This window comes from Mustela lutreola, chromosome 7 (assembly GCF_030435805.1).
Source record: "Mustela lutreola isolate mMusLut2 chromosome 7, mMusLut2.pri, whole genome shotgun sequence".
Classification (NCBI taxonomy): Eukaryota; Metazoa; Chordata; class Mammalia; order Carnivora; family Mustelidae; genus Mustela; species Mustela lutreola.
This window is the reverse complement of record NC_081296.1, coordinates 63,721,902-63,740,983: the sequence shown is the minus strand read 5'-3', so window position 1 is coordinate 63,740,983 and position 19,082 is coordinate 63,721,902. Positions and strand designations below refer to the sequence as shown.

At 40.4% G+C, this 19,082-nt stretch overlaps 1 protein-coding gene across 9 annotated transcripts in view; it reads left to right on the top strand.

Annotated features, from left to right (window-relative positions):
- The window catches only part of MEIS2 (Meis homeobox 2), a 208,580-nt gene that overhangs the window by 2,086 nt on the left and 187,412 nt on the right, over nt 1-19,082 (top strand). For 8 of the 9 annotated variants that reach the window (XM_059181115.1, XM_059181113.1, XM_059181116.1 and 5 more), the window contains exons 3-7: nt 1,246-1,387; nt 2,100-2,150; nt 3,132-3,182; nt 3,983-4,132; nt 13,796-13,910. In XM_059181115.1, the coding sequence (XP_059037098.1) occupies nt 1,246-1,387; nt 2,100-2,150; nt 3,132-3,182; nt 3,983-4,132; nt 13,796-13,910 (509 nt within the window). The remainder of the gene's footprint in view (nt 1-1,245; nt 1,388-2,099; nt 2,151-3,131; nt 3,183-3,982; nt 4,133-13,795; nt 13,911-19,082) is intronic. The other variant, XM_059181121.1, reaches the window with a different exon arrangement.

Here is a 19,082-nt window from a genome sequence, read left to right as displayed (position 1 = left end):
TTTTTTTGTTTTGTTTTGTTTTTGTTTTGTTTTGTTTTTTTCCCCCTCTTGTTTCCTACCGAGAGTCTGGGAGTCACTAAATGCAGCTTGAGCTGGAATCAGGGCTGTTTCTGTCGGCCAGGAAGTCCTAATCACCCACTTCTTAATTCTCTGTAAATAAAGGGGTAGACCTTGAAGTGCAGCGGGCTGGAAGGGACTGCTGCTTGCACAGAGCTGCTCTTAGGAGGAGTGAGGGAGATGGCTGGAAATCACATATTTTATATTCTGAGGGAACTCGGAGAGGGATGGAGGTGCTTGGTCCCAAAGTGTACCGCTGGTGCTCTCCCAGTTGAGAGGAGGTGGGGAAGGCGGCGGTTTGCCGAGGGGAGGGGACGGTTGGTAACCAGCAACTGAGCCTGAAGCCAGAGGCCGCAAGCATCCCGAGGTGCAGCTAAGCCGCCCGGAGGAACACAAAGGGCAGACGCGCACGCACACTTCCAAGTTTTAACACTCGATTTATTTATTTTTGCCTGCTGGAGAAATGTGGTCTTTGGAAGGAAGCTCTTGGGCGTTTAGCATTCCTATTATTTTGGCCCCCGCACATGGGCTTTACTAGAAGTCGAGCAAACAAGTTTATAAGGCGAGGGGGTGAAAAGGTTGGAAGAGCACGCTCTCTGATTTAGGTGTAAGAAATACCACTTTGGGTGTATATATAGGTGAAGCCTTCGGCCTCCTTCAAAGTAACCCTTAATATGGAGTGTTAAAGCTTTTTCTTTTTCTTTCTTTCTTTTCTTTTCTTTTTCTTCTTCTTCTTCTTCTTCTTCTTCTTCTTCTTCTTCTTTTTTTTTTAAATTTCACAGACCGTTCCTTTCTTGAGAGGTCAGGGCTGGGTATCGGGGGTTGGTTCCGCGGCCTCTGTAGTGTGGGGATTGGGTCTGGATCAACTCCCAGCTCCAGACTGCCTGAGCTGCTTGGATGTTTCATTACTTCCAACTGAGGCTTTTCTTACTTGGCGGGCTGAAGTGGCCAGGGGCTTCTCCGACTAGATCTGAGGGACTCCTGAGCTGAGGGAAAGGGCCAGGCCGTTTTTCCTTTCTATTTCTGACCCAGGCTCGGCTGGCTAAGGAAGGGTTGTAAAGTGTGATGCGTGCCTGTTTTATTAAAGAAGGAATTCGAACCCTCCAAACTTGTTGATTACAGTTCTTGCTCCTTCCCCTCTGCACCCCGTCTCCGTGTGTGTGTTTTCTGCGTGGCGCTGCCCGTTAGGCACCCGTTGTTTCCTCTGTTAGCTCTGGTCTTTGAGAAGTGCGAGCTGGCGACCTGCACTCCCCGGGAACCCGGAGTGGCCGGCGGGGACGTCTGCTCCTCCGACTCCTTCAATGAGGACATCGCGGTCTTCGCCAAGCAGGTCCAACCTTCTTGACCCACTCACCCTCCTGCAGACCCTCACTCCCCCTCCCCTTTCCTCCGAGCTTTACATGAAAGAGGAGGAAAAGGCAGGGACACCCGATCTGTTCCCCTGGCCCAGTCCGCCCTCTTCGCCTCCTCCCCATCCCTGAGCCTGGAGGCGAATTGGAAGCGGAGATAAATATGGGTGTTTGTTTTTCCCCCCAGCCAGGAATACAGGGGCTCGACCCTCGAATTAAAGTTGACCTACTCCTAATCTGGGGCTTGGCCTTTTCTCCCGCCTGCAGCTACTTGAACAAGTATTGGGGACAGGGGCTGTGAGGCACCCGAGAGTGCCCGGGAGGGAAGGAAGCTGGGCGCCTCTTGGGTCAGTCTACGCGGGGTGCTAAGGTGTGGGAGGCTGAGAGTCACAGCCCCTTAGACGGCTGGTTGAGGGGGGACTCGGTCCCAGAGAACGGCCCTGAATTCCCAGCAACAGCTTAGCAGTTCCAGGTGGCCCTTAATGGGGCCAGTAGTATAAGGCCCTAGCATTTTTTCAGCCGAACCCACTAATTTAAGGCACTAGTTTGTTTCATGTATTTTACCAAAGCCCCTCTCCTCTTCTCCACCACTGCCCTTCCACCATACCCACTCACACGGTTTAGTCCGTGACAGCGTTTTTCTTCTTTTAAGGTGAGGTGGTCATTCATGTGGACTGTCCCTGCTTCTTACAGGTTCGCGCTGAAAAGCCACTTTTTTCCTCAAATCCAGAGCTGGACAATTTGGTAAGCCACACCGTTTCTTGCCTTTCCCCAGCGTGCTCCTCCTCCCCACCCCACCTTACCTAGAAGCACCCACTTTCCTCCTGGAGCTCCGGGGAGTTGGAGCAGAGCCTCTTTTGAAGCTCACGAACGACAGGGAGGAAGAGGGAACAACTTAGAGCCCCCGCAAGGGCGATGGAAGGTGAGGGGTGGGATCGACGTCAGGGAAATTGGAGGCCAGGGAGCAGCAGGCGGGGACACAGCGCCCAGAGTGCGCAGGGGATGAGTCCCTGGTCTCGGCCGGGGGAGCGAGGCTGCGAGAAGTGAGTTATTTCCTCTATTTGCCTGGGTAGGCAGCCGAGCCCCCGGCAGCTCACCCGGAGGAAGTAACCGCTGGCGCAGCGGCGGAGGGCGGGCGGAGAAACGTGGGGGGGGGGGTATGGGGCGCGCGGGCGCAGGCCACTTTTAGGTGCGATTCTTTTGCTAATTTGCACAATTTCAATATTAAAAGTACTTAAATCCGCCTTCAAAGGCCTTGCTTCACCATTCATCTGGAGTATTTCCTTCTTCAGTAAGGACGGATTTCGCAGGGTTTGCGGTTCTAAAAAGCTTTCTCTCCGAAGAAGCTGATTTTTTTTTTTTTTTTTTTTTTTTTTTTTTTTAAATTTGGCTTGAGGTCTTGAGAGGGGACGGTTAAACACTCAGGCGGAGAAAGAAGGCCTGGACCTAGGAAAGCAGTCCTCACGAATAGCTCAGTGAACACAGGGGGCAAAGATATTAGATGCTTCGGCTCAGGTTGAGTCAGATTCCTACCCCGTGGCCAATGAGGCAGAGATGATCAGTAATCACTTGGTTTTTCTGACGATTTCTTGATGTGTGGGTTTTGCCTGGCCACTTGCCTGCTTCTTCCCCCATCCCCAGCTCAATTCCCTCACTCCCCCCGCCCCCAACTCAGGACTTCTGAGTCACAGAGCCTTAACTCCACACTCTAAACTTTTCTTTCAGATGATACAAGCAATACAAGTACTAAGGTTTCATCTTTTGGAGTTAGAAAAGGTAAGCAGAGAGTGACACTCCTCACTTTGATTTAGCCGCTTTCCTTTCTTAGTTGAGCAGGGATGTCTTTAACAAGCCTCCAGTCTGAGGGATTGAACCCCTGGAGGTTATGAGCAACTTGTTACCAAGTCCGTCCTTCAAATTGCTGCTCGACCCAAGAGCTCAGAGGATGGGTGAATCAGGATAGCCCTTCCTGCTTCCCTACCTCACCCCCTCCCGCCTTTCCCCCTAGGCATTCAGGATTATTCTGAAATGCAGCAAACCATTTGTATTACTGGACAATCAGCCTGCTTGCGTCTCTATTAGCTTAGCTCACCCTCAGACCAGAGCAAGTGTTAGGTGCAGGCAGAGGGAATCTTCCTCGCTGGGGTGTCTTTACATTGCTCTGTAGCTCAATCACTGTCCCCTGGAAACGTGCAAAACTCTTAGCTTATTGAATCGCAAATGCCAATGCTATTCCCAGTTCCAGCATTCTAACATTGTGATGTTATCATCAAATCGGATTTTCCCCCTTGGACTCCCAGTCTGAGCCCAGTTATTTCCAGTCCTGTTTCTTCCCTCTTTATTGTAACTTGTTGCTCAGGGAAGTCTCTGGAGAATAATATCTGCTGCAACAATTGCTCTATTGTTTCCTTGCCTTCAAGTATTACACCCATTAATTAGAGTTAGTTTGGAAGACATTGCACTGTTGCTCTTTCCAAATGTAACCTTGCAACCTGATTTTTTTCCCCTTTAAAAATGAAACAAAACAATAACAACAACAATATGAGCTGAACCCTCCACCATGACCCTCCTTTTAGGTCCACGAACTGTGTGATAACTTCTGCCATCGGTACATTAGCTGTTTGAAGGGGAAAATGCCCATCGACCTTGTCATTGATGAAAGAGACGGCAGCTCCAAGTCAGATCACGAAGAACTTTCAGGATCCTCTACAAATCTCGCTGACCATGTAAGTCTGAGAGCCCTTTCGCATTCTTTTGAGACCACTGGGTAAAGCATTTAAAAAAAAATAAAAATAAAAAAAACTTGTTGTAACATTTAGCTAAGCTTAAACTTAGTTTTCTTTTAAATGACCTAGTCTCTTTGGGACTCTTTTCTCCCTTTCTCACTACCTCTGCCATAGCCTTCATCTTCGTTTGCCCTTTCCTGGCCCCTTTCCTTATTTATGTGGAGAACCAAAGAAACCAGGGAGTTGATAGAGTGATTTGTGCTCTTAATGTGTAAAGTTTCCTGGATTTGGTGGCTGGAGTGTTAGCAAATTGTCTGTTTGATATGGTGACTGCTGCCTTTTCTGCTTCCTCAACTCTGTGTAATCAGTGCAGCCAGGACAGAGAGACAAGTCAGCTAGCAGGACAGGGTGGGGGAGAGAGAGAACTGAAGGACAAGAGGAACCAGGGAGGAGGGCTGATTTCCCAGTCTCTCACAGAGATGACAGTCCGGAGAATTATTGGCAATCTTACATTGCATTAGAAATAACAGAAGGAGTGAACACATTACAATTCTCCGAGCTCTTGCTCTATAGAAACTTATTGTCAGTATATGGACTTATTGCCAAGTGCCTGAAGCATCTTCATAATAAAAGACAGTAACTTTGATGAAACAATTATTAACAATGTATTACAGAAAGCTGAAGGGAATCGCGATTGAGTAACCATAGGTTCGTGGTTGAATTTTAACACTTAAACAGTTGTTGAATGGAGTCACAGTATAGTAAGGAGTGACTGTGTATGTCAGGCCAGGATGGGAGATTTCTTCTATTCTCTGTTTTTAATCCTATTTTGGAACCGATTTAGGGAGTCTGATGTTTAAAAAAAACAAAAAAGAAAAGAAAAGAAAGAAAGAAAAGGAAGAAAAAAAAAGCATATGTAGTGAGACTGAAAATTTGAAAAAGAAGCAAAGGGAAGAAAGATTGCAGCTGGTAGGAAAGGCAGGAGTGGCAAGGTTAAAGAGTGGGTGTGAACAGCAGTTTATTTATAGGAACCCAAGCCGGGGGTGGGGGACATAGATTATATTCAGTTGAGCTTACAACTTAAGTGATATAGGCTATAGTCTAATAACTTGTTGGCTGAAAGATTAACTTAACATTTCGTGGAGTTAAACAGGCTTTGAGGCTGGAAGGCAACCTGTACCACCTCCCCCCGCCATTCCTAAGTGTTAAGAGGAATGGGTTGAGATATCTTGAGAATAAACCTTCTGTGAGGTTATCTTCCTCCACCCTCAAAAAAAAAAAAAAAAAAAAAAAAGTTTTGAAAATATCCAGTCATACATTTTAATTATGAGCCTTTGTCCTGTATGGAAAGCTAGCCTGAGAATAAAAGTTTTTTAAAAAAAAAAAAGAAAGAAAACATCAGTGCTCCTGGTTGTCTAGTTCTGAGACAGAATAAATACTATAGCATTGAAAGCTCCTACTGCTATCTTTACTCTTGGCTTTTTCCTTCATGATGGGGTGAACTTTGAGGGGCTCTTTTGTATTTGAGTGTGTTCACTAAAATCATAAGGATGCAGAAAGCAGCTATGGAAAGTTTACTTGCTGATATGTGGCTATATGATACGTGGTGGTGGTCCACAAGGCATGACAGTCCCTTAGAGATTGTTGTTGTTGTCGTAATTTATTTGTTTATTTTCACTGCTTCCTGTTTCCCAATTCCAATGCAACCTGCAATGTTGGGGGGGATGAGAAGGAATCTAGTTCCACGGTGTGTAGGATGAGAAGTTCACAGTTATCTGCAGCCAAAAACGTTTCTCATGACATTTCCAAGGGTCTCGATTACTTGGTTTTCTAGAATAGTTTCTTGGAAACTGTTTTTCAAGTGGATGTATGGAACTAGAACATGCCGGTGTTTGCAGGGAAGAGATAAGATAAACTAGGCTCTCTAGAGTATTGGCCGATAGTGCCCATTTATGAAACTATTGTAATATTTAAATTATACTCAAAAAGGAAGTGGTACCTAAGAGGATAGCACTTTAATAATTGAACAATCATCATCTTTGGATAAAAGAGTCAACTGTAACATTTGTTGCTCCTCTTTCAGGCCCCCAATCAAGTAAAGATGACAACTGATTTATTTTGAACCCATGAGGGCTTGCCACCTCATTGGGCATCATAATTTAAAGCCTTTTATTTCCTAGAGTTCTGAACTATAACATTTTTACTTTAGCCCCCTGCTATTTGTTTTGAAAGGAAGTAATAATTTGTTCCACCAGCACACCGAGTGGGAAATGGCGAGATTTGCTTCAGACTTGAATTTTATGCAGGAGGGGAGAGAAAACCTTGCAGAGTTTTCACCATTTTTGCTATTTCTATATCATAGGTGCATTGATTATATTCCTTTCCAAGCATCCCCCTACAAAGTGAATTCTCTCGTGTGTCTGCCTCTTCTGCAAGTCCACCCTCCATTCCCACACCGCCCCCCCCACTCACCAAAAAAGGAGAAAATACCCCACAACTACTACTACCTGTGAAGTGGTATGAGTGGGACATTTTCAGCATGTAAATGTGTCCAATTTGAATCTCCAGGTTTATTTTTTCGTTTGCTTTGATATGCATATTTAATACATTGCCCCAGGCTGGATCTCATTTGGTGCACGCTGGTGCAGGGGTGATGATGAGCCACTTCAGAAGGCCTGAGACAGCGTGTTGTTTTCTCTGTTTTATCTGTTGGCCCACTATTCTGATCTACTGCGCTTCCTCATGGTTTTATTTGCACATGAAATGCCGAGAGCATTTCAACTTATTGGCTATGAATAATGACAGCTAAAAAAGAAGTGTAGTTTAATTTGTTGTGTGCCAAGGTTTCTCTTGTGGAGGTGACAGTTTGTGACAGCTGTTTGACACCCCCAAAACACATACACCTCTATACTTATTAAGTGGTATCAAGCTGCACTGTGTGTGTGTGTGTGTGTGTGTGTGAGTGTGTGTGTGTGTGTTTAAGGAAGGCTTGGGCAAGGGGAGAGAGAGTGAAAGAGAGAAAAGAAAGAATAAGTGTAATTTTGCATGGTGGAAAGCAGGGAGAAAAGCGTCAGGAGCAAAATATTAGGTGCCAAAATAGACTTCTATTTTCTTATTGAAAAATTTGAAAATAAAACTGAATGAAAGTAATGGCTACAAATATCTTGAAAGCAAGTATTTTTGGCAGGCTTTTAAGAATGAGTTTTATATACTATTACACAGTAAATCAGGCTGTTGTCACGCTGATTTCACATTCTGTAATTTTATGTAAATAATCTGATGTAACATTGTTAAAAGACAACCAGGGTATCCTAACCTTTCCTACGTTACATTCATTCAAGATACTAAACTAGTTCATTTATTATCGACATTTACCTGATGGGTATGAGGATAAAAGGAAGTTTGCAATTAAATAGAAAATAAAATGTGCAACACTGGCCCCTATTTTGTTGTTTTTAGTAAATTCATAATGAATGCTTACATTTTTATATTATAATACAGTTTCTTTTATATTCTTATTAAACATGAGAGTAATTGTTGTAGGTAGGAAACAACTATTACAATATTCTTTGGAATATTGGAAAGAAGAAAATAAGATGGTGAAAGGAAATAGAGCTCTATTTTCCAGCTGCAATTCATGTTAAGTTTCTCAGACATTCAAATTTATTATGTTTAAAATAAACATGTCAAGAAACCAATTCTTTAAAAAAAAACTTTCAACTTGAAAACTATTGTGGAATATTCATGCTTTTCCTAGTCTGTAGTATTTCTAAATGATAGGTGATATCCACACTTGCTACTTTACATAATTTCAGGTCTAGTACAGAAAAAAAATAAAATATATCTTTACATGTGAAGATACCACATATCTTTAGATCAATGTTAGATAAATGAAATATATCTGTTTGAAAGGCATTCTCTGAGCTAAGCTCTATTTGTCTGAAGTGCATACAGTTATATTATTATTTCTAATTAATGTTCATAAGAAACTCATTTATTAATTTTTTGGATGAATTAAGTATAAGGAAGAAAATACAACTTTATCTCTTAATAGTTAATGACAGGTGACTTAAAATTGACTGGCTCTGATAATATGATTAATAAAAGAAAAGAATATTCTAATTTCTATGTTGAAAGCTGTAATTTAGCTAAAGATACACTGCTGTTTTCTTTTCCATCTCTGAAATGTCAAGTTTATTTACCTGTATACAGCTTCTAAAAATGGGTTAAGAACCTTGTCCCTGACAGAATACAGGCAAGTGTCTAGAGGTAAAATCTATTAGTACCTGGAAAGTCAGCAGGGATTAGGCAGCGAGGAGAGGGATAGGTTTAAGTGATTGGCCTATAGGATATCAAGGGGGAAATAATGGGATTTGATAATAATATTAATAATACACATGATTTATTTTATCAGATAATTTCTTAAGTTCTAGACCTTGTGGTGTCTTATCCAGTGTCTCCATTCCAGGAAAGTTCTGCCTCTGAGTTCTTCCACCAATTCAGCATGGTGGGGGTCATGGGTTTTCTGTCGTTATTGTTGTGTAGCTTCTGGACGTTGATAGCTCCGCTGTCAATTTCCCACTCAAAATAATTATATTATTTAAATCACTTTGGGTGTGCGGCTGAAGTATGTTTTCAGTGTAACTGTCGTGAGATGAAGTCAAACACACACTTGACCACCACTGACATTCACTATCAGATTAGAATTTTGATACTTTAAAAATGGATTTCCCATTTTTTTTTTCCAGAATGAATGTTTGATGAATATCCTAACACAATTCAGAGTTATAGGAGACATTTTCTAATATGATGGTATACCAACAAAACAAGAAATTTCTATTTTTTCTAAAAGTTAAGTAGAGGAATCCTTTTTTTTTTTTTAAATCTTGGAATTCATTTTTAGAATTTGCAAAGAGTACTTGCCACTTCTTTGAGAGTTACTCACGTATTAATTCCCAAAGCAAAACAGAGGGTAGAAGCGGGGAGATGAGGGAAAGACCCCAGCTCTATTTACATTTTTAAAGAGTGAGTCCATGTTCTGAAAGCATGCATGGTTCTCCTGAGTTCTTATGTCAACTTTAGAATAATGAAGTTGAAATTCCAACATTTTTTTCAAACCATACTATTAACATTTTTAACTTTTGTAGGCTTGAATACCTCATGATAGTTGTCCTCACCTTATTTTAAAAAAAATATTTTCTGCAAAGTGTTAATTGGGAACTAAAACATCATACGGTCATAGGAAATATGTTACACATTAACTATGTGTAGTGATGCAAGCATATCTTACCTTTGTTGTTTAAGCATATTGAGTCAAATTAGTCTTATATGCTTCCTTTGCTGGTTGAAATATCTTTATATATGTTTACTGTAGCTTTCTACCTGCAAGCACAGGGTCTGAATTAGTCTACTGTATTGTTTAAGTTCATATAAAAATTTTGGCTTTGTGTTATATATTACGTGTTAGTTGTGTAGTTTCTAGAAAATCAAATACTTATTTTAAAGTTTTTCTTTTTTTAATTATAGAAATAAGAAGTAGACGTGTCCTTAGGGATTATCTTGCCTAAGTTTTTAATTTTAAAGAGACGGAGGAAGCAAGTCCCAAGGAAATGAAGTGCATCCCTTGCTCAAGGACACATGATCTGTTAGGGGTGGCACCCTCGTGTCTTAATTCGAACCTAATGCTCTCTCTCCTATCCTACATCCATTTTCACTTGGGGTCTAAGATAAGTCTCGGATCATTTTAGATAGCACTGGTGTGTAGTATGGCTTTTGCTTTCCTCCTTGAATCCTAATACATTTCACTTCCCTTCTCAGTTTTGCATTTATTTAGAAACACTTCTACATTTTACTCCATTGTCTTTTTGCAATGGGAGAACCATGAGCTTTGTGGAATCACTTACACAGGGCAATACCACCAATTCACCAGGACTTACTAAGTATTTTCCTGTGAGCAGGTCTCCACAGAAGTGCCATAGGGGTGTAAAATGTTACAATTTTCACCATATCTGCAACCTCAACAAAAGAGGCCTGCAAATGTTTTGCTTCCTATGCCCAGTGACTCCGTTCCTATCTGTGCTCTTTTCCAGATTTAGCAAAATTCAATGATGGTGCTAAATCTTTTTTTTTTTTTTTTTTCCATGGGAGAAAACACAGGCAGAATTGTGTTTTCTAGGGAAAGCTCTGTGTAAATGAGAAATAGAGGAGAGTAACAGAATGATCTCCTGTGGCCTCGCTACGACAAGCTCTCCCCATCTTGTCTCATGCTTTTATATTAATTACAACTTGCATTATCAGCTGTGAGTCTGTAGCCCAGCAAATAGAAAATACTGCCCCTGGAGACCTAGCTTCTTGTATCTATTTTCCATCTCCTTCTATTGTGTTCCACTCAGTATTCACTGCTTTTCTCCTGCTAACACTGCTCTTTAACGCAATTACGTAAGAGCAAGAAGAGTACCCTATTTGACTCCCAATTATTAAAGCCACTGGGAATAGAAACATGTTCCTTCCTTGCCCTCGGGTGTCTTCAGGATACTTGGGTTGAAGCACAGGACACGTACAGTGCAATGGGTCTACCTGTGTGCTCGAACACGCACGTGCACTCAGAGAGCATTCTCTTTATTTTCTACTTACATCATGTGTTGTACATGCTTTCATATGCCACTTTGGTTTCAAGATTCTCTAAACTTCTGCATATGATTTGGCAGAAAGCCAGGCAGTTGTTCTTGAAGGATGTAAACTTGGAAACTATCTAGGGAGGGGGAGAAAAAAAAAGAAAGAAAGAGGTTGTGATACAAACAAATATTTCAGTCTCAGGAAAAAAAAAAAAACAAAAACAGTGTTATGAGTAAAGGATTATATTTTATCTATCTGTGGAGGTTGCAATTTTTTATGGCCACAAAGGTAGCAATTCCTTATTGACCAGATTATCAACGTTTGTCTTTGTATGTGATCAAGTCACCATGGTGTAGCTGGATAGGAACTTTGGGGTAACTTTGGGATAACCTCACAGCCCTGAAGGCTGTGTTTTTCCTACTTTCCTACTTTCGAGTCAGAGGAATGCCGTAGTTTCTCCTTAGTCTGTGTCAGTCTCTCCAACAAGGTTATAATACTTGAGACACTCTACAGAAATAAACATCTCATGACACTTGTTGGGGCTAGTATTCTTGAAGATGTGGAGGAGAAAAGAGAGGAGACGGGGGCATGGCATGTTAAATAGTGAACATGAACAAGTTGAAGAACTGGGCTGAAAACCGAAGATCCAACTCACTTAGAGCAATCAGCTGCTTTTAAAGTAAAATTGGCTTATGTGGCTTATTTCCCACCCCTTTACTTGAGAAAACACCCCCTCCAGAAAACCACTGGAAGAACTACACTGAATTGTAAATGAATGAGGTCTGTCTTTTAAAAATTCAGCACAGGTTTGACTGAGGGGGACCAACCAGTATTTTCAGTAGGGGAAGTCCTTTCGAGCAGTCACTCCAAGTCACTCTAGGGCCCAAACAGAAAGACTTGCTTCATTTGAATGATGATATAATAGTTGTTGGATGACATTTACCTTAAAACATAGTTGAGATGTTAGTGGTTAATTATTGTAATTTTCATGAGGGGTAAGGAGCTTTTATAGCAGCCTGCTTAATAAAAAGTCTGCAGTGCATAAAATTAACATCACTCGCTGTATACACGGAGAAGTTTAACTAGGTGAATGTGGTTCAGTTATTTCATTTTCTAAAAGAAGGCTCTAGCCAGTGTTGTTGTAGGACTAAACTCATGCCATGCTATTGTTTCTTTCTTTCTTTCTTTCTTTCTTTCTTTCTTTCTTTCTTTCTTTCTTTCTTTTTTTTTCCACGTAATTCTTCTAGCTCTTTATCTGATTACCATCCGGCAAACAGCTGACCCGAGGAGACTGCAAAGCTTGAAGAGCCCCTGTATTCTGTTTGCCTTTAGCTTGAAACTCTTGGAGTGGTTTCTAACTTTGATAAAAAGAGAAATCACAGGCATGACTTTGTCTTAATACAGGCAGCACAGAACCTTGATTTTCATTTTATTCGACTCCATTCCCTAATCTCCTTTCTAAAACATAACCTCTAGAGATCTAAACCTGTGCTGTGTTTAGACTCCCAAGATTTGTGCTTCAGGTGTTCACTTGGAAATCTGTTGCTAGCCTGATAGCTGTGCCAGTAGCATGATTTGATACAGTTATTCCTGATCTATAGAGCTTTGGGTCATTTCGTCATCTCTCAAAAATGCTAACAATTAATTTGTAGTCAGTTTGTAGTGGGCCTGCAGAGGGGAAAAAAAAAAAAAAGTTTGTTGTTGTTGTTGTTGTTGTTCCAATTAAGAATAGTCCCTTATTTTGTCTCATCATGGTTTCTTGATTCTATTTTGATAATATTTTATATTCTATATATACGTTAAAGTTGATGTAGAAGAAAATGATAGACTGATTTTTTTTTCTGGATATACTATATACAATGACAACATGGCAAGATTGCTTTCAGATGGTCAAGATGTTTGCATGCTGCCCATAGGAATGTCTGAATCCTTATTTACCAATTCTTGTGAGAAAAAATTGCGGACTTTGAGAGATTGATGTTGTTTTATTCTGCCCCCAAAGAATCTCCCCCCCCCCCCCCCAATAAGAATTGGCTTGCCAGGAGATCTTCGGGCCTTAGTTGAAGTCATCACATGCAAGTGACAAGTGTACGCCTCTGGCCTTAAGGCTGGCCTGCTTCGTGTGCTGTTCCTACTCTCCGTTTCTGCCAGAGGAAATTCCATCTCTTGCCTGCCTTCATGTGGTGCTGATAAAGTCCTTCCTGTACATTAGAATTCCTGTTTTCCTTTAAGCAACAGCAGGGGATTGGGAATGATCAGGAAAGGGGAGGAGGAACAGGAGAAGAATACACTCAGCAAAGTAGCATGAGCTATAATTTCTCCGTTTGCCTCGCATACCCTCTGGAACAAGTCATACTTCCAGGAAAGAAGCACTGCCCTGTGAATTTAAAGCTTCCATGGAGCTCATGTGGAAGTTTACGTCCAGCTGGCTGACGGTTCATAGTTGTTTCATTTTGTTGGTTAATATCACTGTATCTGTTGGGGGTATAATCAGTTGGTAATTTTCAGAGATCATTCAGGTTGGTTTAGTTCAATGCATCTGAAAGATCCAAGGGGTTGCCCTGTACTTTCTTGAATCTGTGGGGTTTTGTTTTTTGTTTTTTTAAGGGAGTCAGTTGAGTTTTGGAGATGTTCTGTAATTAGCCTCCAAGACTATTGGCCTCATTCTTGGAAGAGTGTGCCCCCGTTAGGACACCAAGAGTAGAAATGACTTCTAGATTTGTATTTTCCTAACTTTAAGGATTAACTTTATTGAGGTATAATTTGTGTGTAATGAAATGCTCCCCTTTGAAGCATCTGTTTCAATGAGTTTAAACACATGTACACAGTAATGTAACTAATCATCACCTCATCAAGATTCTAAAAGTTCTTACTTTTGGTACCTATTGCTGACAAGACAACATTCCATAGTATGAAATCTAAAGATGCCTCCTTCCACAAATACTCATATGTATACATTTTTTGTCTCCCTCTGCACCTTTCATCTTGGCTCCTCACTTACGGCTGAAATGGTAACTGTGGAAAAATATCTTGGCACCCTGACATCAGAATCCTGCTTCTTGGCGAGATCATGATGACGCAACCTCTACCCACTCAGCAGGCACCCCAGGGCCCTCCAGTGGGGGCCATGCTTCGCAGAGTGGAGACAACAGCAGTGAACAAGGTAAAGGGTCAAGCATTTTCCTTGTACAAAGTAGACACAACTAAAATAACTCCAGTATTTTATGATCTCAGTACATCTACCTCCCTGTCAACAGGAGAGTGGCAGGTTAGAGAGCTATGATGTATTTGATGTATTTCCTCTGAACTTAACATTACTTAAAAAAAAAAAAAAGTTGAAGTGAGACGTCTAATCTTTAAGTAGACATTACAATAACAATTGATTAGTTCTGCCAATTCTTTTACAAATTTGGTTATCTACACTTTACTTCTGCGTGTGAGTAAATGGAGTGACAGGCTTACTTTGCCGCCATCATGCACTAGTTTGAATGATTCTGTAAGCGGGATATTCTGGTTGTAGTATCAACTGTCGGAGTTCTCTGTCATCAAGCAAGGATGCCTCTATAAGCACATAAAATACCCAAGTGTTTTCTTACGAGCTCTAGAAGTACTGTGTAGATTTTATATGGGATTTTATCTTGGGAAGATGGATTTTGAAGTTCCTGGATTATTTGTCCCCATTTCTTTTCGGCTGACTTGGTGACTTTTGTCACAAGCCCTAAAACTTAGAATAATCTGAGGGCAAGGGGGACATCAACTGCAGATGTCAAGGAAGCCTAGGGTAATTTAGAATAAATTTTACCATTTAAAACTCACCTATTGCGCAGAGAGCAATTACACATTAGTAGGGATGACTCTTCTATAGTTAAATCATAATTTAAAGGAAGATACATTACTGAATGTGGGCCAGGAAAGTGTATAGATTTTACTTTTTAATATTTTACGTTAGATGGTGTCTGATCTCCTAGGTCTATTTCATCTCTATTATGACTGTGTTTATGGCCACAATATTAAAGCATTAGACAGTCTTCCATGTGGAGGACAGTTTGACAGCTTGAGCTCTAGCCGTCTATGCCATTCAAAAGAGGGTGGTTGATGTAGGGTGAGTGCCTTGAATCCAAGTTTCTGGCCACGGGTTTTGGATTACTAGTATCCTAGAAGAGTATAGAAAGAAACTTCTCTTCTATGATGCCATTAACGGTGAGTAAGTCCAAACTAGAATCTGGATTATTTGCAACTGATACAGAAGTGAAAACTGTTGGGTGGTAAATTGTGGAAGAACTTTTGAATTGGACGTATTGAGGTTTATCTACTGTCTTTATGAGACCAGTTAGGCTATACCTAAGAAAACCAAAGTGGAAGGCATTTTGGGGATGGCGTGTACCCCAATCTGTGGATCTGCACAGCCATGGCTTAATTGTGGTTCCCCATCATGGCGATGGACTTCTCGGGGTTCTTAAATCTGGAAAGCTTTGGATGAGCCCACCTTCCTTACTACGTCTAACTGCTATAACACAAAGGGTGAAAGGTATCTATTAATAAAAACAAAACACCCTCAACATTGGACAAAAGAGGGAGGAAAAGAGAAGCAGGCTTAATGGTCTAATGAGGCTATCTTCCAAAGACTTGTTGTGTGTGAGGCTCGCTTTGACCTTTCACTTTGCTCAGGAGCCCAGCGCTTCATTTTTCACATTCTTGCAATTACGTTAACGCTTCAAGCATTTCTGACTCCAAGTCAGCTCACAACACCAGGCATAACTCAACACTGTGAGTTTTTCTCCTCTCTGTAGATTCATTAACAGGTCACGAAGGTCCCAACTGAAATTTAAAACTGACTGGTTCTGTTGGGTTGGTTGAGTTATGGCAAGGGAGATAGCAGGAAAGGACCAGCGAGAAGGGGAGGGGGAGCGAGAAGAGCCTGGGGTCTGGAGCTGGAAATCGTTGGCCGCAACAGGCAAGCCACGGAGTTTTATCATTTCGGGTAGTTTTGTTTTCTTGGTGATGGTACTCAGAAAAAGAGGAAAGTTCTGAGACGGATACACTGGGTAAAAGAGAGTTCCACAAGCCTCTATGTTGTGGGTAGCTGCACCCACTTATCCCATGTTGAAGGATTTGATCCCTGCAGGATTTTGTTCCTTTTATCCTATCTCCGTGGGATTAAAGAATGGACATGGTAGCTTATGTGTGCGAGTACTAGGAAGTCGGTCATTTTATTGTGTTAAAGTGTGAGGGGCAAAAACAAGTTATGATTCCTACAAAATAGGGAATGTTTGGTGTGGAGAATTTCCTACCTGGCTTATCATATCAGTGGTCCCCAAACACATGTCTAAGGGTATTCTGTTTATTACCACAGACTAAATTTGTAAGGCTAGGCTCGGAGGTATTTTGTCATACTAAGGCCTATGTTTGTCTTTTAAACATGTATTTAAGGTATTCTGAAATGTGGCCCACTGAATTGTCCAGAGTAGCTTTCTATGGGAAAGATTAATTATCTGCTGCAGGGCAAAGTCAACAGAGATATTGACTGAAATCACATATGCTTATCCTAGGTTAAATCTTAGGGTTGCTGTATAATGGGAAACCTAGGAGCGAAATTTATGTTCCTCGTATTAAATATATCATAATGTTTCACTGGAAACCAAGTTCGTAGTTTAGAAAAGAGTTTTCTTGCGTATTCAGAATTTATTAGCACAACAGGCATATGGAAAACTGTAAAACGACTCAGTTTCAAAACAAATTATGATAAACAGAAAAAATAGGGATGAATTGTACTAAATACAATGTTTTCATACACATTTTAAATTAAACTTTAATAGCCATATGCTATAAAACAATACATGCATTTATGTTGCTTTATATTTTTTGTGACTATCTTTACTAAAATGATTCATACACGTCTTTACTTTGGAACCTAAAAATACCTCATTTTATGACTTGATAGTGAAAGAGCTACAGTTACACAGGTGAAAGGTCATCTTTTCCTCTCTAGCGTTTGTGCAACAAACCAAATAGAGGAAAAAAAAAATCAAATTTTAGAAATATTGTAAGAAACAAACTTGGTAAAATGTAAAACCTGACTTTACTCTGTCTTTCAAACAGCACATGCCTAGCAGTAAACTATATAAATATGAACCAGATTTTCATTCACTCTGATTTCTTTTGCTAAAAGCAGCCAAAGGGAGGGAGTTTGTCTTGTTAGTTACATTAGAATGAAGAAAGAAATCTGGTTTTTCAGGGACAGAATTAGGGTGCAGACTGGGGACTCTGGGGCAGTAACTGGCCCTCTTTGTGTCTGGCTTCCTATCAGTAAAATGGGGCTTGATAATAAGGCTTGGGGTCCCTAATTCTGTACCTGCTGAGTCAAAAGCTGCTTTGTATTTCATTGTGTATTTTGCCAGAGTTAAGACTAGGAAGCAGCCCCCTTGTTCATAGAGCACTTTGAGAGCCTCAGATGAAAGGCACAATATATGTACAAAGTATTATTATTATTGATGGGTTTGTGTAACTCCCATTAACGCTGATGGGAGTTACGCATGTGAATTGGCAAGAGAATAGACCCCTCAGTGTTTAGAGCACATGAAATTTACATTTTTTCCAGTGCTGTAATTGAGATGTTGACAAATTGGAGAATATTGATGAGCCTTTGTTTTAAGTATTTTGTGCCAAGTTTGTTTTATTTTTCCTGGTTTGAACAATGGTATGGGTTCAGCAGCAATGAATAAAAAGGGTAGAGTAAAGATAACTTTGTATTTCAATATTTTGATGTGCCAATATGAAATAAATTGTCTTAGGCAAATGGAATATGCTGTTTTAATCATTAGCTATGCATGAAAGAAAAATTGATGTTGACATCTTTGCTGCAAAATCGTTGTAATGGGGCCTTCCTTACAATTCATTTTTGTAAAATTCATTTTGTACATTTTGCAGCAATTGAACAATCCCTGCACTGTGAATAGGCAGGATTCCCAGAAATACCGAGACAGTTGGCCCAGTAACTGCTGAGCTCACACTGCACACCACACGCACGTTAACCATACTGTTGCCAGACCCAGTTTAACCTAAATCCATTAGCATACTAGCATGTATATGTCTCTAATCTTGCAGGACACAGGGCTGCACCAGCCAGCATAATTCCCCTCAACTCTGCCACCTACCAAACCCCTTCCTTTGATGTCTCCAACTATGATCCAGGCAATAAGACTATTATTTTAGAGCTGGATATTTATTTATGGATTATGCAGTTCTTTACCAGTCATGGTGGTGGAAATCTAAAAATACCCCTTTATATTGAATGTGTTTATAGGTAAACAAGCATCTAAAATAGTATTACACTTTTGACTTTATAATGCATGCTATCGGGATAAAATAGATTTCTCCCCCACCAGAATATTCCAATTATACATTTAAAGGAGGGAGAAAAACCTCCAGCCTACCCACAGTGGATCCTGAATATGTTCTACAGGGATTTCTTATTCAGTCTAGGAAAACCCCGTCAATGGAATGTTTTCATAGTGGCGGCAATTTCTTTAAAATAACCCTAAATACAATATGACAGATGCCATCTGGCATAATCTTTTGCTAGTTGCTTTTAACTTTTATTTTTCCTAGAGCTAAGTTCATCCAAAACTGGTCACTCACTTTTAGGATAAGTAAATGACATTTCTTTTCCTTACTGTCTTCCTAATTGTATATATATAAAAAAAAAATTCTCTGAGAATGTAATTGATAATTGAACATTCCCACAGAAGAACTTGTTGTATATAGAATATTTATGTTGCATTTTTTTCCCCTGCCGCTCCCCTTGCCCCAATAAAGTCAAAAGAATACCATCCTTCAGCCATCAGCAAACATCCAAATAATTTCTGTTGATTTTTTCAGGACTTTTTAGAATAGTAACCATTAGAAATAAAATTAAACTCTTCTAATAAATAAACGCTCTAGGAGCATGTAATAGCGCCCATAAATGCTTAAAAGCTTTCTATAATTGCTGTTAATTTTGAGTAATTTCTTCCTATATGTATCAACTTACTTGAAAAACCCAGAGTTGGGATTTCTAGATTTTTTTTTAACTTAGTCATGTAAAGGGATGTCTCCTGATGCCAGTTAGAGTTTAATTTAGAGTAGTAATTAAACTTGAATACTGCCTCATAAACAAAAGATAAACAATAAACCAGCCACGTTCCCTGCTGTTTCATAGCTTTCTTTCCCAGATGTTTTAGCCTGATAATTTTTACACAGTGAACTACCTAACATGGAGTTTTGTGGACAGAGGTCGAAAATGAGTTTTTCTTTCTCTCGCTCTCTCTTTTTCTTTATTTTCTTTTTTCTTTTACTT